The sequence below is a fragment of the Xyrauchen texanus genome, chromosome 10 (genome assembly GCF_025860055.1).
Source record: "Xyrauchen texanus isolate HMW12.3.18 chromosome 10, RBS_HiC_50CHRs, whole genome shotgun sequence".
In the NCBI taxonomy this organism is placed as follows: Eukaryota; Metazoa; Chordata; class Actinopteri; order Cypriniformes; family Catostomidae; genus Xyrauchen; species Xyrauchen texanus.
In genome coordinates this window covers 34,570,527-34,596,237 of record NC_068285.1, presented here as the reverse complement: position 1 = coordinate 34,596,237, position 25,711 = coordinate 34,570,527, and the positions used below count along the sequence as shown (strand labels likewise).

The 25,711-nt window shown below is 38.9% G+C and overlaps 1 protein-coding gene across 4 annotated transcripts in view; it reads left to right on the top strand.

Moving 5' to 3' along the window:
* Positions 1 to 2,358: 2,358 nt before the first annotated feature.
* Positions 2,359 to 25,711, top strand: part of fam49al (family with sequence similarity 49 member A, like) — a 39,525-nt gene continuing 16,172 nt past the window's right edge. For 2 of the 4 annotated variants that reach the window (XM_052135933.1, XM_052135934.1), the window contains exons 1-2: positions 19,157 to 19,371; positions 21,874 to 21,954. In XM_052135933.1, the coding sequence (XP_051991893.1) occupies positions 21,885 to 21,954 (70 nt within the window). In that variant the 5' untranslated portion in view covers positions 19,157 to 19,371; positions 21,874 to 21,884. Of the gene's footprint in view, positions 2,650 to 17,918; positions 18,012 to 19,156; positions 19,372 to 21,873; positions 21,955 to 25,711 lie in introns of those variants that run through there. The other 2 variants (XM_052135932.1, XM_052135935.1) reach the window with 2 other exon arrangements.

The window sequence follows — 25,711 nt, the reverse complement described above, 5'->3', positions numbered from 1 at the left end:
GACAACGGCGGCCGTGAACACTGTTTATGTGATCCAAGGAGTGAGGAAACTGCTTTTTTATGACAATGTGGGTACCGCAGCCCATTCGGGGGGAACGCAACACAAAAGGAAACAAAGATTTACCTTCCGGCCCTCCACCAGATGATGGAGTGGTCTGGTACCAACTCCGTAGTGGACATCTCTCTCCCTGGGTCATCCATCTCAGGGGCGCTTAGGAGCCTTCTGGGTTCCAGTTCCAGGCCATGATGCGTGGGGCATCCGCTTCCTGTGGGGGCTCTACGCTAGGGCCAAAAACTGGGCTCTGGCTGAGGCGGAGCCACCTGGGCTTTCGCTGCCGTAGGGGGACGACCTCAGTGAGCAGATGGGATCTTGAGCCATGCCAGGGCAAGAACTGCTGGGCAAAGTCCTCAATGGTGTCGCCGAATAGGCCGATAGGGGAGATGGGCGCATTGAGAAAGCAAACTTTGTTGGCGTCCCTCACCTCAACCAGATTCAACCACAGGAGGCGCTCCTGGACCACCAAGGTGACATCGCCTGCCCGAGCAATGTAGGCTTTGGTCACCAGAGACAACGTATTCCTACAGGCCCTGGAGGAGAGTGCAGGATGATCCTGGCAGGTGGCGGTGTTTTGCGGGCACAGGTGCACTGCGACTAATCCACCCGAAGGACCTCCATGTACACGTGGGCCGCCCCGCCGTCGAGGGTAGTGAGAGCGGACAAACCTGGATGTTGGCATCGGGCAGCAAAAGGTGCCCTCCACGACTTCGTCAGTTTTTCGTGAACTTCCGGTAAGAAAGGGGGGGCGGGTGTGGCCGTGAGTGGCACCCTGTAGCCAGGAAACAATCATCAAGCCACCCAACCCGATATTTGCAGCGGCCCGGGCAAGCTTAACTCTGCATTGGCCTCAGACTGAGTGGGCAGACCCGAAGGTGGCAGCCCAGTCAAGACCTCACTGTCTGACAGCGCCAGTGCGCTCTCTGATGCAGCGATTGAGAACTAATCCCGCTCGTGAGCCACGAAATAGACGTTAAGCTGGCCATGAGGTGAGCTGGTCTCATCTCGGAACTCAATGAGGGCAAACAAGCATTCTGGGGGATTTACCCGGCGAGACCACGCCCACTGAACTCCCCAAATTGCCTCCCGTGCCAGCTGGGCCGGCCTCATGCCCATAAGGCACAGCACAGGGGGCGGCTGGAGTGGCTTTCCCCCGGAAGAAGGAAAGCCGCGACCCTAACATTGCCATGGTCATATTCTCATAATGAGAACATGAACATCCACAAACCCTGCCTCAGTGTGATCGCTGTCCAGACACGTGAGGCAGCGCCCATGGCCTTCGGAGGCAGAGAGATAACGACCGCATCCAGGATTCACATAAAGACGGAAATACATCTTTATAAAGACGAGTCTTTAAAAAGACATTCACGTCAATGTGTTAGCTCTTAAAGAGGAAATATACTCTTTTAGCAGAAATACTCTCTTAGTAGCACTGGGGTGTACCCTGCACTAGGCATGCAGCAGGAGAGAAAGCTGCTGGAATGCACTGTATATCCATCAGTATATGCAAACAAACAATGAAATGTTTCGGTGCTGTTATACTAAATATCTTGGAACACTCAGAACTCTGCTTGTCCAATCAAATCATAGCACTGGAACTAACTGTTGACTAATTTGTATTTTACATCCAAGAACACAAGCAATCTCAATACCATACCTGCTCTCTTTACAAAGAGTGCCTACTTCATCCTGTCAATCACTGATTCGTTGTCCATGGTTTTGTGCTAGTCTGTATCTCATGTCTTAGGCTGTGTGCCTTACTGTATATATTAGTAGTGGGCTTGCTGCCGGCCAGGCGTGATCAACTGTGGGATGACCACAAACAATAGGCATTCTGTTAATGTGCCACAGGCCACTTAGACATGGCTCATTTCACCAGCTCCACTGCCACGGCGACCCATCACCAGCCCTGACCCTTCTTGATTAGGGAGGGGGGCTACATCTTACAACACAAACAGATACACACCTACTGTTTTAGCCTGAAGCAAACTATACATACATACAAACACACCAATCATTCAAACAGTTCATTCACATACTCATACACTCCTGTCCCCCTATTCGTACCAGCAAGCATCCGAGATGTCAGTTGTTACTGTAGTTAGGGGGAGGGGGTGTTAAGGGGATAGGCTAGCGAAGGTCTTTGTGAGACAGAGAGTGAGAGAGATTGAGAACAACAGAGAGAGAGAGAGAGTGAGGGTGGATCAGAGCATTCTATTTCTCATATATGAGCAGCTGCTGGGCAGGACTAACTTGAAAGCAGAAAGACAGAGAGAGAGAGAGAGTGAGAGAGAGACCATTTGGTGCCTGAGAGAGTAAAAGAGAGAGAGAGGGAGGGGGAGAGAGAGACACAGCGTGAGGCTGTGGTTTAAGCAGATACTAGCCGTGCGTTTAGGGAAACCCATAGACTCGGCTCCCTGGGATAAAGCGGTGTTGCTTCTAACCCCTTTCTTTCATTCTTTGTATCCTCCAGAGGGGCCCTGGTCTTTTACCCTTGCCATTCTTTTACATTATTCCCTCCATCCTATTCTTCCTCCCTCTTTTGCCTGAGGAAAGAGCTGGACTACTGTTGCCTCCCTGAAACACATCAAGCCGGTAAGTGGGCACACTATATGTCTTTTTGTGTGTGTGTGTCTGTGTGTGTGTGTGTGTCAGAATGTTTTAATTATTTTGCTTGCTGTCTCTTATTCTGGTTCATTCATCCTCACTGGTTAGACAGAGAGTTATACGGTAGATGTGCTAGCGCTGTGGGTTGCGATACCTGAGTGATGCTGTACCGGCATCCATCGTAGCCATCTAACAGCAGTCTTTATTGTGGTTTGGATGCAGAGGAAGCAAGAGAGGGAGAGAACAAGAGAGATTGGAGGAGAGAAGGGTGTTCTACTTTCGCAGCCCCACGATCGGTCAATTGGGGCTTGTTCTCTTTCACTGCAGCACATGGCAGCAAATACACACAGAAACACACACACAGCTGAGCAGATTCTGCATTATCCACTTACATTACACATGCATGTGAAACAGACCAGCATTAGTCAAGCAGTTTCTGCATTAGTATGGCTAATTAACATACCTATGAGCCGAATCAATATACCACCTTTCACATTAACAATTAATGTTAATACATTTTTGCATATCCTGAATGGAGGGTGATGGCTATCTTGTATCTTTATTTGTAGAAATTCAATCTTATTCTCATGTGTCATTTGCAAAGGTATTTGGTGTAAACGATAAACCACACAGGACTAATTAGGTTGTGAGTGATTATACAGTATGTGTGTATAAGGCAAGCTTGTGCATCGTTGTAGCTATAAACATAGCATGAAGGTTTTCAGAAAACAAGGAGAGAAAAAATGAATGAAAGGATGAATGAACCACTCCTTTTTTCAATCTTCGCTCACAGTCATATAATTAAGGGAAACAAGGAGGGGAAATTCACACCTGAGGGGGGCAGAGAGGCAAATGTATGAATGAAGCCCCAAAATACGGTGGAGTCCATTGCTGTACTTGTCTGTGCCCTGTGTATGTGGGGCTACTAAGGGGGGAATTGAGCGACGGATGCATTTGGCTGTAAGACCACTGACATGTCGAAAACAAACACCTATGGGTGGCTACATAATCTGTGAGTGAATTTGCGAAGGTGGTGAAATAGTACAAGCACTTGTACAAGTGCAAAGATTCATAGGGCACATTGAAAGCAAGCTTAAATTTCACACCAAATTTGATGTATAAGATTCACAAATTGAGCCTTTGTAACCATTAAAATGCAAGTATAGCCAGTTGACAGCAAGATATGATATGAATGCATATATGTTTAATAATGCATATGTGTATAATAATGTGTATAATGTAAAGGTATGTATTTTATAGCTACCATCATTTGTTAGAGATGTTGTTTAAACAAAATAGTCTGGGATTATTTAGAATGATCATCAAACTGACTGTATTTTAAATCTATATAACTGAAAATAAAGCACATTAGCTTATGTCAACATCGCATACACATGAAAATATCTATTTAGCACTTGTATTTGCATTTCCCTTATAGCTATGAAAGCAATCTGAGCCTAAAAAGGTATTTACTGGTCTGTTGCTAGGACACTCCCTTTGAACATTTAATAGGAGGCCTCTGATTGGCTGCAGCCAATGATGCAAGTTTCTCACCCCAAATCTTTCCCCTTCGCCCATGGAAACATGCCTGTCCGCATTTCTTCCTTTCCTTCTCTCCACCTCTCTGTCAGTGACTATCTGCACCTTGTATCCATCCTATCACCCCTCTGTTTCTCTCTGATGCCTCCCAGAAGCTATCAGTTACTATGATGCTAGATAGCCAAAGGGATGCTGTAGAGCACATCCATGTAATGCAATCCTTTCCTGTTTTTGTTGTACTTATACAGTATTTTATACAGTTTTATAGAAATGTGAGCCTGAATTATTATGACAGATATCATAATTGGCTATTTTCCTGGATATTGCTGTAACTGTAATCTTGATTATTTATTTTTATTAATTGTGCACCCCAAATCAAATGGCAGCAAAATCACTATGCTTTGATTTAGAGGAAGAGAGAGAGAGAGAGAGAGAGAGAGAGAGAGAGAGAGAGAAAAAACTGTATTTGTTCATTCTCTATGTCTGTGTTCTGCTCTCTGCTGATCTGTGATTTCTTCCACTGTGCTGGTGGCAAAGACTCTGACCCATCTTCCTCACAAGCATTATATATGTGGTGTAAGTGGGTCAGTAGAGAGTGTGGCATGTTGTGAGTGTCTCAGGAAAGTGGCCTGGAGCTGGACCATCGCAGAGCGTGGGAATAAGGAGAGGAAGGAGGAGGCGCAGTGAAGGGCTGCTGAAATATCTTTACTCACCTTGAGACAAGATTTCTCTGTCAGCACTGCAGCTTGGCCCATATGTGCATTATTATGCATATGTTGCAACACCGCTATGTGTTAAGTTCCATTCATCTCAATACAATTGCTCGACTGGAGTATGCCCTCCCGGAAGTAGATGATTTGAAATGTCCCATTTTTTCATCAAGGGCACTCAGTTCAGGAGACAGTCCTTCAAAAAGACTCAAATCACACATCTACTATAATATAATGAAATATTTGTGATCTATATGCTACTTTCAATGCATTTTGCCCCTTAAATGATGTAGCTACCAGCATGGCTTTACTGGATTATGCTAACCAGTCAAACCTGGTCACCTGATAGGGAGGGCGTGCTCAGGAGCTGACTTTGTGAATAGTTGTATACATTGTTCAAAGGTTTGAATATTGTGAACAGTGTTGCCATAGTTTGATCAAGGGCGTAGCCATCTTTAAAAAGGTGATTTGGTCCCCCGCACTTTTTCCAGCTAAACTCATTCCGAGTCCAAATGGTGGATTTGTATACAGTATTCTTTGCGTTTTGTTACTTTGGGTTGTTTGAGCAACCATCCATTCAATCACAGGTGAGTTTCATGAGCTGAACAATGCTCATTTATCATCAATGTTTTTATTCGCCATTGATGTTGATCTAATAATCTAGAGATGAGAAACACACAAACAAGAGATATTTATTTGCATAATGTTCTTGATTGGCAGCATTACTTGAAATATACTACAGAAAAAACCCAAAGGACAATCCTTCTTTTAAGCACACATTGAATGTGTGGTTTATAGCAGCGCCTGAGTCTTCATTAAGTAATTATTTTTTACTTAAAAAAAGATAGATCTGCTTAGTTCTTAGAACAGTTATGCATTTAATTTAAGTCAATAGAAAAGTAGGCATGCTTGTTTATACATGAAAATGTACAGAGGATTTGTCTTTTGATAAAAGTCATGCTCAGCAGCTCACAAACTGTAGTGAAGTGATAGATTTGCTTTGTTCACATAATGTTGAAAACCTCTAATAAAGACTCTTTGTAGGTGTGTAGACACACATTTTAAAGCATTAGAATTTTATTTTGATCGAGCTGTTTTAAGTAGTGTCTCTCATGAAAATGACCTCCATATGATTATTAGAGATTAAGCAATATGATCACCACGAGTGCTAAAATCTTGAAATATCCTGCAGTAATCTCATCCAGCATCATTAAACTTCTAGCTAAAAGGCATCTCAGGTGCAATTTTTCCATTGGGTTGCAAGAGCGTCAAATTAGTAGATAAGTCTTGGCATCAATCAAGACTTGATATCCACAGTCATTTCCCCATTTTCAACATGTTCTCTTACATTTTCACCACTTTGTCATTGTTTTAAATGCTTAACTTCTATCGCTAAATCCATGAGCAACCTGCCCCTGCAGATTGCATGCGCACTTAGAACATACTAGAGTGCGTGGCAACTCGTATCTCCTCTGAACAGGATAGAAAACATTTTCTGTCAGTCAGTGATTTGGCTAATTGACTGACTGATTGTCAATTTGCCAATTGGTCAATTTGATCATTTTTATAAACCCGTCAAAATTATTCCAAACCTGCACAAAGTTTGTCCACCCGCCCAAGCACATTTTTCCTTGACCAATTAAATCATAACAAGCACAGTTATACAGGAACCCACCCAATCTGGCAACACTAACTTTGAAGAACACCAAGAACTGTTTTGTTTTACTTGAAGTCATAACAGAAATCAAGGAGTGCCTCAAGGCTCTGTATTAGGACCTCCAACTTTGTTGAAGTATATCATCTTTTTACAAAGGAAGCAATAATTTGAAGCAGGTCTCTAACTTAGTAATATCAAAATTCATTTAAGGAAAATGTGAAGTGATATGCAATGAAAAGGAACAACTTGCTCTGTGATATTCAAATTGATGCCATTAAGGTCCACAGGGATGCTAACATCCTGAAACCTGAAGAAAGCACAAGGCAAATTTAAGCAACCTATTAAATACCAACTTGTAAAATCCTGATAAACTCAATTTATTTTCTTCCCTATTAATAATTTTTCTTTATGTCTACTCCACAAACTCCAGTCCAAAAGACCATTAAGATCATAAGATGAGGAATTACAGAACTATTTGTAAGTGTTTACTAAATGTTAAGTGTTAATCAAAATATTTTTTGTGTTTTATGGCTCTGATTACATATTAAATTCCCACTGCACTCACACTTTAATGACTTCAATAACTTAAAGGAATCATATACAAAATTTGCCAATGGATATATATGTAGATTAAAAAGGAAGCTTAAAATTTTGTCTTGCTAATAGAGCAGGCTCTTATGATTAACTTACAATTAATTTAAAGAATTTTAAACTACAATCACGCTCAGGGACTAAAAATGAAATGTTTTTCATTTTGGTTCATTCTGAGCAAAAACTGTATTTTTTCATTTCAGTGCAAAAGTTCCGCAGCCTCCATTCCATAAGGTTACCGTTAGAACAAAATAAAAGAACAGTAAATAACGTTTTTTTTTAATGACAGAACTCTGCACTAAGGGGTGGGTGAAATACCAATTGCAACATTGCCAGATCTCACAAGAGAAGCAAGCAATCTGGTCTGGAAAAACAAGCTTAAAATAAGACACTTGCCTCAAAATAAACAAACAATTAGCAATTTATCACAATAGAAATCATAACAAGCATACAGTTAAATTAACAGTTAAGTACAATTTTAATTATAGATCTGCATCTGAGTCAAAGCCCAGCAGCATCAAATCTGTTTTAATGCATCATATCTAACAATAATTCAGTGAAGAGTTGGAAAAGTACATTTTACCTCTAATAATTTTTTTCTTGTATCTGAATTAGCCAAGCATTTACTGTATAGGTAGTAATTGTACATAGTTGTTAAAAAGGTCTTCATTCACAGAATAGGACATCCACAATGGACAATTAGGCAAAGACATGTGTGATGCAGCAGTTTCCTTCAGGTTCAAAGCACATTTAATTTTTTCAGGCAACATGATGTGATGTAGTTACAAAAATATTCTGTGATAAACACTTTGGCCTTTAGTTTCATGAAAAAAATTATTGGAACAAAATGAACTGGTTAAATCCAGTTTCCAGCAGTTAAAAATAACGTTTTCACTCCGGAACAATTGAAAATCACTTTGTTTTCGGTTACGTTCTGCTAAAAATGTCATTTGTTTTTCAATTTTTTGTTCCTTGTTTTAATTCCCTGATTAAGTTTGGCTTTTATTCCTTATCATTCTTGTGCAAAACTGGCAAATGATATGGTCAAAATGTATATATTCAAATGTAAGGAGCGTTGGTCTAATTGTGATTGATTTTGCCATTTTCAAGGTCTGTGTCAGAGTTAAAGTACATTTTGGCACTGATCCTTCAAATAAATTAAGCTCCATTTGCTCATTAGCTTAAATAAAGTGTGTCTATCTGAGAATGTTATGGAAACTTCTACAGGAAGTGGTTACAGAGTCTATATGAGGTCACAATGACCTATGCCCACATTTTGACTTCCTGCAGGGGAAAGGCAATGACTGAGACAGCGCTATGTGAGATGGTTTGTCTGTCTGCACCTCAGCATGTAGTGAACAAACACCAAACACTGCTGCAGAATCATAGCTCTCTTATAGAGGAGAAAGGCCATGAGGTGTCTAGATGACAAGAAAAGTTCCTGACACTTTAGCATGAACTTTTTGAATGGTAAATTACTATTTCTGGGAATGGAGGACCTTTTCAGAGGTTGTGGTGCAGGCTAAGTCACTGATATTTAGACCCCTTACCCTAGGCATTCAACTTTGGCATGTAACTAGTCTCTTCCCACACCATTAGTGCTACAGACATGAATGATGCCTCAAATCATTCAAATTGTTGAGGAGAGGTGTGCTGTTATTTTTTCTAAGCATTCTTAGTTGGGATTTTTACAGGCAGATGCTAAAATAGGTGAAATCCCATAGACTTATTGAAGGAGGGACCTGAACCAGATCAAGGGACCAGAATTTCACAGAAATATGGGGGTGGCCAATAAGCAACCACCTATTCTAGCAATCACATAGCAACTGCTTATAATACTTTAGTAACCACTTAGCAATGCCCCTAACAGCCACTCATAATTCCCTTGCACTGTAGCATAGATGTTTTGTACTGGCAAGCATCACTCACAATTTCTTGTGAAAATGTAAAAAATTAGTTGCTGTATCAAATGTTTTCTGGTATAAATGTAAGACTGAAAAAATATTTTATTTTTAAATATGCCATCAAAATATCTGTATTATATGTGTGTGTATGTGTGTGTGTTTGTGTCTGTATATATATATTTATATATACAGTATATACACTGGTGGCCAGAGGTTTGGAATAATGCACATATTTTTCTCTTATGGAAGGAAATTGTTACTTTTAGTGGCATTCAACTTCCAGCAGCCATCACTCCAACAACTTATCCTTGAGTAATCTTGCTAAATTGATAATTTGATACTAGACAATCACCTGCCATTATATCAAACACAGTTGAAAGCTATTTGGTTCATTACATGAAGTGTAACATTGTTTTTGTGTTTGTTTTTGAGTTGTCACTGTATGCAATAGACTGGCATGTCTTAAAGTTAATATTAGAGGAAAAGTGGCAAAAAAGAAACAGCTTTCCCTAGAAACTCGTCAGTCAATCATTGTTTTGAGGAATGAAGGCTATACAATGCTTGAATTTGCCAAAAAACTTAAGATTTCATACAAAGGTGTACACTACAGTCTTCAAATACAAAGAACAACTGGCTCTAACAAGGACAGAAAGAGATGTGGAAGACCAGATGTACAACTAAACAAGAGGATAAGTACATCAGAGCCTCTACTTTGAGAAATAGACACCTCACATGTCCTCAGCTGATAGCTTCATTGAATTCTACCCGCTCAACACCAGTTTCATGTACAACAGTAAAGAGAAGTCTCAGGTGTGCAGGCCTTATGGGAAGAATTGCAAAGAAAAACAAAAAACAAAAAGAAAAGGTTAGAGTGAGCAAAGAAACAGAGTCATTGGACAACAGATAATTGGAAAAGAGTTTTATGGATCTTAACCCCATTGAGCTTTTGTGGATTTAGCTATATTGTAAGTGATATATTGTAAGACAAACACATCTATGGCAAGTGTTACAGGAAGTGTGGGGTGAAATGTCACCTGAGTATCTGGACAAACTGACAGCTAGAATGCCAAAGATCTGCAAAGGTGTCATTGCTGCACATGGAGGATTTTTTGATGAGAAAACTTTGAAGTAGTTTTATCAATTCTTTTCAAATGTAACAGTAATTTTTCACATTATTAATGTTCTGACTATACATTGTGATCAGTTGAATGTCCATAAGAGCAAAATCTGTACATTATTCCAAAGTTTTGGCTGCCAGTGTATATATACAGTATATATATTTTTTTTCTTTTATTTCTAAGACTCCACTGGTATTAAAATAAGATAGATATGTTTGTTTGGCAGACAGGCTTTCAGAGGCAGAGAGAAAGTGAGTGATTGTAGTGCTGATGCCCGAAGTAGTTTCTCATCTCCTCCTATCTGTCTATCTGCCCTGCAAAATCAGACCAGCGAGAAAAGCAAGGTTGCTGCCAGATTTGCCACCAAACTATTTGATAAGCACTCAAAAGCTTAAGTAGCAAAGAGTTAGCACAAAGCCGAATAACCTCACTAAAAACACCAGTTTTTAAACTGGGTTATGTTGAAATGTCCACAGGTTATGGCTTCCTCATAGTATCCATATTTAATTTATCCCCATGCTGTTTTTTTATGTTGTGTTGCAGGCTTGTCCTGCATGTGATTATGTGTTGGTGTCTTTACCAGGTAGCATAACCAACAAGATTACCTTGGTCAACCAGAATTACCGGATTGGAATGAGGATAATTTGGGCAATTTACTGTACTTGGCACCTGAATACTTCAGACCAAACAAATAAAACAAAAATAAGTCTTTATCTATCATGATCTCATGAGTATTCATATAGATATTCCTACTTACAGTGTGGTTTAAGCACACCTTTATTTGTGTATAGTTGCATAGACACTATAAATTGCAATATTGGCATATAAAATGTAAATATTCATAAATATTCATAATTTGTAAATATTTTTTTTTAATTTTAAAGCTGCTCATACATACATTTAGGATGCTTTCATTTTAACCATATTGTGCACTGCAGCTTCTATCTAAAAATACTGTACAAAAATGTAGGCCTATATGTTACAAATGAATACAGATAAACAATAATGAAATCCAGCTAGAATATGGAAACACTTGTGATGGAGCTAAATATGGATTCTGAACCTAAAATATCCCAGATTAATCCAATTCAAGTTTTGCTGACACATATTGGTGGTGTTTACTGGTGCTGACACATATTGGTGGTGTTTACTGGTTCACCTGGTCTTTTCAGCAGGGTACTGAACGAAGACATCAGTCAAAGATGTGTGATTTGAGCTTTTATCCAAGGAGATAGTGTTTAGCAAGTCTTTCTGTTATATATAGCACCTTGCTTTGCTCCCTGACCTTGAGCAGGTGTGCTCCACACAGGGAGCAACAATGCAAGTGAAAGGAAAATGGGTGATATAGACAGAAACTGGCAGATAAACATCAGTGCAACACTGTTTCCTTGATCAGGTGCCAAAATGGCTCAATCAAACCAATGGCAGTGATGATGTGTGAAGGTTTCTGTTTACATGTCAGAACACATAATAAACAGATATGAATCTGTGTATGTGCACTGCAAAAAAATGTCATTACATTTCGTCATTCAGCGTTTTTGTCTGGTTGTCCAGTAATGATATCTAAACATTCTGTTAACAAGACTTGTGTAACACACATTGTTCATGCTCTCATTTTAAAGTTGTTTTCAAGTGTTTTTGCTGACAAAACAGACACAAGAACACAATAGCAACTCTCATGTTCTGTTTTTAACAAAAACAAGAGATAAAAATGAGCCTATGGGTAGAATTAGGTTATTATGGATCTGGTTATTGCATTTGTATTTCTATTGAGGGAACAACTGAGAAATAATTGAGTGGGGAAAAAAAGCCTGAATGAAATCACAAAATCCATTTATCTCACTCTTACTGTTCCTTTGATGTTCGCTAGCTGTTTTACATTATACTTCTTTTTTTTTTTTTTATATATCAAGGCTCTAAAAATGTAATTCATTGGAAAGTTGCAAAATCTAAAGGCTCATTTTGCTCTATAATTAAATTCAAGCAATCAAAAGAAATGAGCAAAACGATGCGAGGCTCTCTGCGATCAAGACTTTTGTCTCTATCTGTTAGCCCTTGAGCAAAGACACACAATGCTAATTTGCATTTGGCTTGTGTGCTATTCTCTGGTCTCAGCCTTTTTTCTCCCAGCTATGCGATGGAGAGAGCATGGGGTAGGGGTGATGGCGATTGAGAATTCTTCACTTCCTTCTATCTCTCCCCTCTTCTCCTTCTCTTCACAGCTTCTGCGTTAGCATGTTTAATGGTTCTCCAGTATTGGTATAGGTGACAAGGGGATGATGGCTGAACATTGCCAGCCCTGCCATCTGTAGCATTGGATTTCCAGTCATCTGGTTAATTTCGCTCTGGCACTGCCACATCCAATCAAGTCCAGAGGCGAGTCCTCCCTCAATACTGATTTCTCTTCAAAGACCTGCCATGCTAGGCTAATGCTAGCTTCACATGGTGAAGCAGCTATAATGATGCCCATTAAAAGTTGGACATCTCATAAAACAGACAGGAAGAGAGAGAGATTGGAAATATGCCCTTTACTGTTATTTCCTGTGTGACAGACTTTTTCAAACTGAGTGTGCATGATTTACAATTTGGGTAAATTCAGGTAAATTGGAGCACTTATTTACATTCATTTCAAATGTGCGTGCAAGCTTAGCATCAAGCCATGCACAGTATAAAAGCTGTTTAAATAGCTATACATAAATAAAAAATGGCAACCCACTAAAGGCACACTCCTTTCAAAGGGTCATTCAAGGTTAATAATGTGTAACTGGTTGGAAGCTTTTACTCTAGTTGAGATGTAGTAAAACACTGGAAATAAACACACTGCCTGTGATGTAGAAAGATTTTTGGCCCAGTGATGTATAGTCAGGAAAGAGGGCATATTAAATTTGACTCATTTATGTTTATTAATTTAGCATTTGCTTTTATCCAAAGTGACATACAAATACAAGCTTGTCTGTTTAAAGGGTTTTAATATACAACACTGTGTCCTAATCATACATACCATAAAGCAACATTCAATAAAAGGTGATTCTTCCTTTTCCACTATATTTTCTCCTTTCTTTCATTGTTTTTGTCTCAATCAGCCATGACCACAGTAAAAAGTATTATAATACTTTCATTGCACCTTGAGTATTTGAGAGTATAAACAACTTATTAATTAATTTACAAAATGTTTTCAAACAAATTTTTCAAGGAATTTTCTTTTTTTATATATAAATATTGTGAATTTTTAAGTTAAACATTTCAAGAATTTTTCTCAGCGTTACACCACGTGCAAAATGTGTCTTTTCATAAACATGTCAAAATAAACGTGTTTTTTAAGCATCTTCTTTTCTACATCCATTGACTGCTGGGCGTTCCAATTTCTCCCATTCATGTTAATAGAAGTGGCCCATCTATACTAAATAGTCTCAGTACCAATGTTTATCTCAGCAAACTATATACTGACAAAACATTATTTTACTGTGTTTTATAGGTTTTATGGTAAACATAAACAACAAAATGGCTACCTACATGTTGGTTACACCCAAAGATTTGGATTTTGTGGACAAAAAGCATTTTAAAATATGAATAATATTTTAAAACACAATTGTTTCACTGTTTATTTTTTTTAAGAAATAAAAACAAAATATTATTCTGTACTAGTCATGCTAACATTTCTTTTTTCACAAATTTCAGATTTTAATGAGACTTTAGCTTTTTTTTTTTTTACTTTCTCTGGACACAACATCACATTTTTTTATTTAAACCCCATAAAAAATATCAACATGAATTTAAACTCATCAATTGAAAAATGCTCATCATAGAAGAGGTCAATTCAAATAAATGGTTTGTGTGAATTGCATTTTTTATATATTTTAAATTTAATAGATCAGGACAAAAATGAGCATCACTTCATTGACACTTTGGACACATGGCCATAATATGTAACCCTCTGTAATTGTATTTTATGATGAATCTTGTGTTAACTCAAGGTTGCCAGATTGTGTTACTAAAGCATCACACTGGCAGCATATCCAAACTGTACAAGTGTCCAGATCTGATTGGGGGATTTCACCTATAGAAATCTGGCAACCTCACACATGTCAAAATCTAATTCTGACTGGCTAATTGTCCTTATTTAAAGTGTTTTATTTATCAAACGTATTCAAATTAAATATTAAATCTTTTACTTGCATGATTCGTTCTAAGACGAATTTTTGCATGACATAATTTTTCAAAAGGGGAGGGTAAGGGTATTACAAATGGGATGCTTTTTGATATTTCTTGCAACAAGATAGGTAATATCCCCTCGCATCCCCCCTCAACTCGAGCCCTGACTATAACCAATGACCCACTCTCACCAGGAGAGTGGAGAAAAAGTATTTTGGAAAATGGACAGGGTTGGTATCACCTATCTTTAAAATGGAACAAAGGTAAACGATGAACAAAGCATTAGCATCTCTTTGCTGAAACAGCTAACATCCCTCAGCAGTGCTGAATGGTGGTGACAGAGAAGCACATCTGTTCCTCAAGCTTTTTCAAAAAGAGCCCTTCATTTTAATGCACGTTCTTTGGATTAAATCCTTTTGAAGTGACCGTGACTTGATACAACATTGTTAGGATGTCACTACCAAAGGTCAAAGTTCACAAAGAAAAGCTTGACCCTGCTTTGTTCACCATGACATGAACATCAGTCAGCCGAACATTGTATAAATCATTATACATTTCATACTGTGACATTTAAACATTTCTTTCTTCTGGGGGTGGACAGGTTTGATCTATGCACTAAGTGTGGTCTAAAAGACTTTTCTTGGTCCTAGCTGACCCTGAATGACTTCATCCTCAGCAAAGTAATTATTTCTAAAGTCCCTTAACGTTGTTGTGAGGTCAACTCCAGATCAATGCATTGGACTACCCTGCTGGGAAATCCACCTCAAGGTTTTAGCTGTGTTCAAGAACATGGTGGCTGGTTTTGAGCTGGTCTTTAGCTGATCAAAGCTGATTAGGTTAACCAGATGGACTACCAGTTGGTGGGGAACTGACTGAGCTGGCAAACCATCTTTGACCAGAAACAAATCAGCTAGCATTGGTCTACCAGCTCAACAAGGTCCCCATCAACTGGTATTCCATCTGATAAACCATCTAAACCAGCTTTGATCAGCCATTGACCAGCAAGATACCAGCTACTATGTTCCAGTAGTCCAATTTCTCAACCACCTAAACCAGTTTCTACCAGCTATTGTTGGATCACAATGTTAAGCTGGTTTTAGCACAGGTGGTCACCACATCTATTTGAATCATTTTTAAATAATAATGAATAGTATCACAAATGTTCTCCAGAAGTATAGATCAGATCAGTCATTGCTACTTATGGTCAGCCACACTTGACTGCAAGTGTATATTATTAGTAACCCCACTGTTTAATTGGCAGTCTACTGTTTATACGGGTATGGTGAATGTTTAGTTAAGTCCACATAGAATTTTGATGCCATATAGATTATTTTGTGCAACCAACTGCAATGTCTTTGTGATCCCATTTCAAGATCCTCTCTGGTCTGCTTTGTGCTTAAACAGCATATACATTATCAATGGTTGCTATCATCTGCTCTTACCAGGGCCAACAATTATTTTTATAATTGATTACTGTACCCACTCAACCTTAGAATGCGAAACAGCTTTAAAATTAAAGATTATTCCTGAAAATGAAAATCTCTTCCTCCTAGATTTCTTTTGCCAGTTTCTTTGGCCACTAATATTCCTCAGAAGCAATTCTTTCCGTTTTATTCGAAATGTGGAAAAATCCAGTGAAATGGAGCAAGTTCACCATTTTCACAGAGGGGTTTAAATTACACAGTATGCACCCTACAAAATCCATATATCATGCCGATATCTGAACTGTTCTGAAATCTGAAATCACCAAAGTGGTCTGTGCAAATGCTCTTTTTGTTACAAATTCATAATGATTCCTGGTTCAAATGTTTGTATTATGAATCTTTAGATTTACAGTAAATGTACATAAAAAGTATATTTTGAGAAATATAATAAAGTATTAAATATAATAAAGAAAATAAAGCCAACTTTAATGGCATTAAGATTAAGAACATTCGCATTAACAGAGATTTCACTTTTGAGTTTGTGTGTAATTCCCTTTATTCTCAGTGGTGATTATCATTAGATTGACACTACATTAATACAGTAGTTTTATTATAACAGCAAATTTTGTATAGGCTTAATTTCCTTTAGTTTTCAAAATGTTTGTACATTTTAAAGTTAAAAACTTCAATCTAGTTGCACTTTGAGAGCTAAATTAAGAGGCTAGTGTTGTGCTCTTGTAAACAATTTTGTGCTCTTAAAGCTGCAGTAAGTAACTTTGAAATAAATTGAATTGTGAGAAATAGCATGAACATACATGATAAAATATTTTCGTATGCTCATTCTAAAAAGCAGTGTACAAACTAGAGATGTTAGTTTCAGCTTTTTATCTTTTAACGTTACATCAGTCAGCTAACAATTGCTAGCTAGTGTAGCCGTAAGCAGTGTAACGTTATGTCAATTAACCTAGTAACACTTGTGTTAATTTACGTTAATCATCATGATTCTAACTTCGGCTGTAATATCGTCTGTTTGCTCTTGTACACTGATGAAGATAAATTGTCTGTGGAGAACTGTATAAATTAGGGCTGCCACCTGATAGTCGACCAAAGTTTAGTCGATGAGAAGAATCTTGGTCGACCAAGTTTTGATTAGTCGGTTGGTCACAGAAAAAACTCCACATAAAAATGACGAGCACCGGTATTAGCACTGTTTGGACGCTAGGTGGTACTATGGGGTAATTTTCATTAAGCAGGTTTAGGGTTAAGCCTACACAATAAAGCAAGACTTTAAACCGTAGAACTTTGATTTCAAATGTAGAACTTTTTATTGTAATTTATTTTAACGAAATGGAAAAATCCCGCACACTATCCCGGCTTGCAAAAAAGTATGTAAGACATATTTTAAATGTAGTGCTGTTGCACTTGTTTGTAAATGCCTGACTACGGTCGAGTGACTGAAACATTGCTTAATAAAATGTGCTACTTTTTTGCAAGCCGGGATAGTCTGTGTGATTTTTTCCATTCATTGAATTGCTAAAGCTTGTGTCCTACACACCTATTGATTGCTTCTCAGGAGTGCTGGGTTAGTCGTTTATTGATTGCATTATTTATTTTAACAAAACATTCAAATGAAATTGGGAAAAAAAATAAAATAAGTGCAATTAAAATGTTTGTTGTTCAACTTTTTGAAAGATGGTTTTACAACAGTTGTCAACATCTCTCTGGCAAAGAACCTACTTCATCTGTGCATTCTCTTCCGGTCGGGTATTTCGTTATCGGGGAAAATACATCATGTGTGTGAATACATTTGTTTTGTTCCCTCCTTCACGATATATATATATATAGCCTTAATATAAATTGATTTGTGGGTGGAAAATCAACCCAATATATTCTTGACAAATTGCGTGAGAATCACCCCAGTAAGATTGTTGAGATGGGGACAGGACCCAACCTTCTGAGTTTATATGGACAATTAACCTAATAATTTACAAAAAAGAAAAGATGTGCCAGTACACCATGTCTCTCCACCATGGCAGGGACAATTAAAAGAAAGCCTTTACGTTATTATTATTATTGTAACTCCATTGTTCTCATTCTGAACACGTTTTCTGAAGTCAGCAAGTCAAACCATCTCTTTATTTCTGTAGTTCTCTTTTTCTCAGGTAGTGGAGGCTAATGCTGTGATACTGCAGGAGTAAAAATCAGGCTCTCGTTTGATGCAGTGAAGTGCTCCTTGAGGAAAAACGCAAGCAAAGGTATGGACCCAAAACAACACGGCCCTATGGCCAGCTCTTACATCAACCATATGGCAACATGTGAGAACATTTTGGGGAAAAAAGGACAAGAACAAGAAGCCACAAAAGTATCTAAAAGTGTATGCATTCTGTCTGTCAGTTTTGTGATAGTGCACATTTTCGTTTCAGTTTTAAGTCACAACTCAAAACAATTTATTGATTTTCGACCCTGCATTGCATCACCTATAAACAAACTCCTATTTGACTCTTGATCTTCAGCTACTGTAATGAATCCACAAACAGATATTTGAGACAAAAAGCTTTAGTGTTAAAGTTACACAACATCCAGAATATGACATTCCAATAAATATGCATTTTCCTGGCCAGGTCTGGACCAAGCAGATCAGAGAAGAACATTCTCAGAGTGCTGTGTATGCACAAGTTTTTGCTCCACTTTCAGTCTCAGACAGTTGAGGCTGCAATCCTTTTATTTATTTTATTTTTATTTTTAGTTGGCTGAACAAGCTGCCACTAGTGTCACTTCCTAAACTATCAGCAAAGTTTCTCTGTCTCCAAGTACACCAGGACTCGGTGTTCTCAATGCAGCATTTAATTGCACAAAGTCTGCTTTAATCATTTTCATTTCCTATACTAACGCGTGTAAAGCAAACTATGATAACAGGCAGTTAATTTCATACCACAAAATAGAAAAAGGATCAAACAGTCCGTGCTGGTTTAAGCTGCTCTGGTGCTGGTATATAGGTTACACCAAGCATATTTTATGGGTTAAATTAAGTAAAATAGATTATTTTCAGTGTCTGAACCAGCATCCAAAACACATCACATGCCAATCTTTTCAACAAGGAAGATTGGGTGCTTTTTTGTCTTCACTCTCTTCAAAGCGCAAATTGATGAGTGTGTAATTCTAAATAAAGCAGAGCTAGGTTTCACCCACAGGAAGCAGTAGCTACAGCGTTCAAGCTATCGGTAAACCCTTGCACTCATATAAGTCACCCTTTCTCTAACCATCGCTCTACTAAAACCAAGCATACAAACACGCGCACACAGTGGTACCACAGAGAAACGGTTTCACCAGGGTCATTTACAATAAACCCTCCCTTTAAATAGCAGTCAGAAAAGAGAAGTGTGAAAGTGCAGATTGATGTTGAGCTCAGAGCTGCAGTGGGGAACATAGGGAAGGCTGATAGAGTTGCTGTGGGGCCACATTACATTAAGACTCTCAACAGCTGCATTCAGGGGCATCTCTGGATGAGGAATACAGGGGAGGAAGATACTGAGATAAGAGGGAAAAACCTGAGTGGACTTACGCAGTGAGAATCTAAGGGAAGGTGGAAGAACGAATGCAATAATTTGTTGGCTGGTAAGCAATAAGAGACAGCCATACTGTATATGTCAAGCTGTATTCTTTTTGTGTTAAGGTGACAGCTATCGAGAATTAATTATACGTTGACAGCTTTCTGAGTGAGCACTTTGGTGAAACAAAAGATAATTGGAAGAGAGGATTTTTATTATTATTTAAAGAGTTTTTGCTGGAATGGGGATGACAGACAGACAGAGAGACAGATAGACAGACAGATAGATAGATAGATAGATAGATAGATAGATAGATAGATAGATAGATAGATAGATAGATAGATAGATAGATAGATAGATAGATAGATAGATAGATAGATAGATAGATAGATGGATGGCTGGACATATGGATGGATGATGGATGGATAGATAGACAGACAGATAGATGGATAGATGGATGGATGGATGGATGGATGGATGATGGAGGGAGGGAGGGAGGGACGGACGGACGGACCGGATGGATGGATGGATTGATTTTCTGATGGACTGCAGGCATGCATATGCCAAAGTCTCTGGCCACAATAACCTATAGCTAAAGCAGCAAAGATATGACAGGCAATGTCAGGTGGCGGCCTGGGATTTGGCTGGTTGCTGATGAGATACTCAGATATAGAGAGTAAGGGAGAGAGAGGCAATGTGGTCCAGTCATGGAAACAGGGCTCTACTGATGGTTGCCAGGAGACAGACAGAGGGGGATATACTGACTCTTATAGAATAAACAGGCTGAGAGGAGCCATTTTTGGGTTGAGTGCTAGAAGCAAAGGCTAGGGCTTGAAGCACCTTTAGAAGGCTAGATATGAACAGGTCAGCTTCTTATTTCCTGTGCGTTTACCTATATTTTTGCTCTTGGTAACTTGTAGTTTTGCTACTATATATTCTTGTTTCTCTTGAGAAATGGTATGATAGGTTTTGTATTATTATTAATGCTAGGGAGATATAGAGGCACTAAAACTGGTTAAATGAACACTAGAGGTGCTACAATAATGACTTTCCTTTTCACATAAATCACAAGTAAAACGACTGATTATCATTTGATAAACACATTCTCCTCACACAATGCTATCTTATGACATCTAAACACTTTTACTGTAGCATGACTTGTAAGGCAATATATTTGAATGTTTGCAATACATAACCTACCTCACTTACAAGCTTGTTTAATCACAATCAAATTACACAGTAGCTCAACTGATCAAGCATTGCACTTGCGATACAAAGGACCAGATACACGAGTCCTGAAGAGCATGTGAGTCGAGATGTGAGGTGTAAGTCTCATAGAAACACCACAAAATGACGTGGTTGCTACAGCAATTGTGTTTTTCATCTCACATTTGCTTTTTCTAACACTTTCGTTTAGGATTAGGTTTAAGGTTTAGGGTAGGAAGTTTAGGGTTGGGTTTAAAATTTAACTCACTTTTAATGCCACAAAGTGGACATTACACCTTGTAACTGCCGCAATATGTATAATGTCACCATAGTCATGTAATTTTCATGATATCAGGCAGCAAAAGAGTTGTGTTGATGATATAGCACCATGTCCCAACCAGGAGTGATGCAATGTAAATCTCAGATACCATGTAAATCTAAGTTGGTCCAAAATCCTGCTCCAAATGATTGTATATTAAACAGTTTTTGTAGCGTCTCGCTGGGTAGCCCATCCCCAGTGAAATCTTTTTGGTTCACAATCATGCGCCACATAATTGCATATTAAACATAAAATATGTTCTGATTGGCTGGGATTGTATCACATTGCGCAGTATATTCGCTTTCAGTATGGACAGACAAATTACTTGTTGCTAGAAACTTATGTCAGGTCAGGAATAATATTACTGCGCTAATTGTTACTCAGTGACTAATTTATTCATGGGTGAATCACCAGGGTGCAATACAAGCTAGAACCAACACTGATGGTATTTTACTGTACATAAATAACTACCAAAATTTTATTTTTCCTTTGTGGTTTGTCATGATGAGAACTGAAATTCAGTCTGTTCTGTCTCCTACAGCGCTGCATTGCAACACACAATATGGCGGGCAAAAAAAATAGGTCACCGAAAAAGAAAAACAAAGCCCCAGAAAGTCTTTAACTTTAAAAATCATGCATTCATTTTATAGTCTTAACATAGAAAAACACAGTAAGACAGGAAAAATCAACCGATTACTCTCCCACACATTTATATATATGTAAATTGAGATTGCTTTTAGAATTTTAAACCCCACAACTGCCATACAAACGGCTATGTGTTTTGGCACACAAAGTTTTGATTATTTTGTTTTGAATTATTTCAGCCATAAAGGTATTTTTCATTACTCTTTGAGAAAACTAGCATCAAACTCCTTAGGATAAAGTACATTTAAATTTTTCCACTGTTTTACAATCAAATTTGTCTTCATATCTGCAGTATGAAAACATCCAGTCACTTTCACATTGACATTCCAGAAGTATTTCTAATGCATATCATCTAGGTTGTATTGCTTTGTACTGTATGTATTTGTCTTCCTTGCTCAGGTTTGCCGGCCATGGGGAACCTCATTAAGGTCCTTGGCAAGGATTTAGAGAACTGTCCTCATTTTTTCCTGGATTTTGAAAGTAAGTGCTTCACTGGTGTTAGGTGTGTGTATTTGTGTTCAGATGTGATTGTGTGTGAATGGTGATGGCTGTATCAGGGTTGGAGCAGGGACAGCAGGTGCAGATAGATCCTCTGTGTGGATGGTGACTGTCATTAAGACAGACCGAAGGTTTTCATTCAAGTTTTTTTGTGTGTGTGAAACTGTTCCTTTTTGCTCTCTCAATGTGGCTGCCCAATTATTATGTCAGCACTACACCACCAAAGGCCCAACATGTACTCTAAGGTCCTGTCCCAAGTAGTCTTGTCTTGTGCGATGGTGGGAAATCCTCAAGACTGTAGGGTGACCCATTTGTCATTTTATGATTCTGAAGGGTGCTCACGAGCAGGGCGGATCATAGTCAAGTGAGCCCCCAGGGTACATGTCTTTGAAGGGGCCCACCTGTTGTCCCTAGTGACAAACCCCTTACACAACAGCATGTTAAGCTACAAGGGGTTATCCCCCCCAAAAAACATTTTTAAATTGGCACCACATGGTTTGTTAGACTAAAACAATGGACAACTTCGTCAAAACAAACTTTTATATTGACTTTACAAAGCCTTTCCTGAAAGTAAATAGTTTTAAAAGCTTGAGTTCTAAAGGTTTTACAGACCTTACAGTAAAACAAACAACCAGCTAGTCAGATAGATAGACAGACTATCAGATTATCAGATTTTGAATCATTTAAAAATGTTTGACAGTTAGCATTTAAATAGTATCGAGCTGTTGGAGCATTCTGTCAATGCAAGTCTATGGAATTTTGGATATTTTTTATCACCCACTATGAGAAAGCTGGGATTCCAGTTTGGTGGATTTAGCCTGAAAGCTGTAGGAGTTACAACTAAATCATTTTGGTCTTTGTTTAGGGATTTTGGAAAAACCCTAATCATCTTATAGTGTAGAACAGTATGTTCTATTTAACTATAAATAGTAAAATAAACTGTCTAAAATGTTTGCAACAACTAGCCCCTGGCAATCCAAGACCCCCAGGCTTTGGCCCTACTTTCCCAATCCCCAAACCCTGCTCACGAGCACCCATTTTGCGACTGCTATGTGCCCTTACTGCACCCTTTTACTGGGCCCACTCTGATGTGGACTTCACAGCAGACAATTACCCAACAGAAAGTGTATAATCTGAGGAGTGCTGCAAGGGCAGAGGGCTCCACTTGGGACAGGACCCATATCTTGATGCAAAGAGAGCAGAAAGAAAAAGTTTCATTGTGATCCATGTGACCATAACACATCCCCCGATGCAAGAAACTCTCTTGGCCAGAGTGACGTCCCACAACCCCAAGTCCATCCCACATCCTACAGCCAACCTGTCACCCTGTACACACCCCACTCCACCCCCAAACTGCAAATAACCTTTTCTTCCTCAGTATTTTTGTGTTTCAGTAAAAATATCTCAACATTCTTAAAACAAGATAGATTTACTTGATAGGCAAGACGACATAAGATATTAAGGGCCCTATTTTAGAAGCACTAGCGTAAAGCGCAGCACAATTCTTGAAATCATGTGTGCAAAGTCAGTGGGCAAGACATGGACTGTATGCAATTAAATAGAAGAATAGAAATATGGACTTATGTTATTTTGTGCATTACCTGCATCCTTGATCAATGTCTAGTATATTTCTATGACAGTGGAACACACTTTTTATATGCATGGAAAATGCAATATTGCAGCCTTTAGCAGGATATGAATGTATATATATATACACAGTATCTCACAAAAGTGAGTACACCCCTCCCATTTTTGTAAATATTTGATTATATCTTTTCACGTGATAACACTGAAGAAATTACACTTTGCTACAATGTAAAGTAGTGTGTACAGCTTGTATAACTGTAAATTTGCTGTTCCCTCAAAATAACTCAACACACAGCCATTAATGTCTAAACCACTGGCAACAAATGTGAGTACACCCCTAAGTGAAATTGTCCAAATTGGGCCCAAAATGTCAATATTTTATGTGGCCACCATTATTTTCCAGCACTGCTTTAACCCTCTTGGGCATGGAGTTCACCAGAGCTTCACAGGTTGCCACTGGAGCCCTCTTCCACTCCTCCATGACGACATCACAGAGCTGGTGGATGTTAGAGACCTTGTGCTCCTCCACCTTCCATTTGAGGATGCCCCACAGATGCTCGATAGGGTTTAGGTCTGGAGACATGCTTGGCCAGTCCATCACCTTCACCCTCAGCTACTTTAGCAAGGCAGTGGTCGTCTTGGAGGTGTGTTTGGGGTCGTTATCATGCTGGAATACTGCCCTGCGGCCCAGTCTCCAAAGGGAGGGGATCATGCTCTGCTTCAGTATGTCACAGTACATGTTGGCATTCATGGTTCCCTCAATGAACTGTAGCTCCCCAGTGCAGGCAGCACTCATGCAGACCCACACCATGACACTCCCACCACCATGCTTGACTGTAGGCAAGACACACTTGTCTTTGTACTCCTCACCTGGTTGCTGCCACACACGCTTGACACCATCTGAACCAAATAAGTTTATCTTGGTCTCATTAGACCACAGGACATGGTTCCAGTAATTCATGTCCTTAGTCTGCTTGTCTTCAGCAAACTGTTTGCCGGTTTCCTTGTGCATCATCTTTAGAAGAGGCTTCTTTCTGGGACAACAGCCATGCAGACCAATTTGATGCAGTGTGCGGCGTATGGTCTGAGCACTGACAGACTGACCCCCCACCCCTTCAACCTCTGCAGCAATGCTGGCAGCACTCATACATCTATTTCCCAAAGACAACCTCTGGATATGACGCTGAGCACGTGCACACAACTTCTTTGGTCGACCATGGCGAGGCCTGTTCTTATAGCCTAGGCCATCTTTATGTAGAGCAACAATTCTTTTTTTCAGATCCTCAGAGAATTCTTTGCCATGAGGTGCCACTGGCACACGTGTATATGTGTGCCAGTGGCCATGAGGTGCCAGTGACCAGAATGAGGGAGTGTGAGAGTGATGACACCAAATTTAACACACCTGCTCCCCATTCACTTCTGAGAACTTGTAACACTAACGAGTCACATGACACTGGGGAGGGGAAAATGGCTAATTGGGCCCAATTTGGACATTTTCACTTAGGGGTGTACTCACTTTTGTTGCCAGCGGTTTAGACATTAATGGCTGTGTGTTGAGTTATTTTGAGGGGACAGCAAATTTACACTGTTATACAAGCTGTACACTCACTACTTTACATTGTAGCAAAGTGTCATTTCTTCAGTGTTGTCACATGAAAAAATATAATCAAATATTTACAAAATAATGTGAGGGTTGTACTCACTTCTGTGAGATACTGTATATCAGGGGTGCCCACACTTTTTTGTGTGATGACCAACTCAATAAGATCTACCAACTAAAAAAAACACAGTTTCATTTAAAATAAGAAAATGCTTGTTGGGACCACTGCATGTATCCCTACATAGAATTCATCTTCTAATTAATAAAAAAATATATATAATAATGTTTAATTTTGATATCATTCAGTTTTAAAACTAAACCCAAAACACCTACAGCACAATAGATTACAATAGCCAGGGCATTTACCTTATTCTGATGATGAGTAAATATTGACCAGGCGAGGTTTTGTTTATTCAGTTGCATATTCGCCTTCCAATGACTTCTGAGAACAGAGCGTGAAATTGCGATGCTACTGCCCAGATTAGGCAAAACTGAATGGAATAAGACAATTTCGCGCTCTGTTCTCAGAGGTCCTTGGAAGGCGCGTATGCG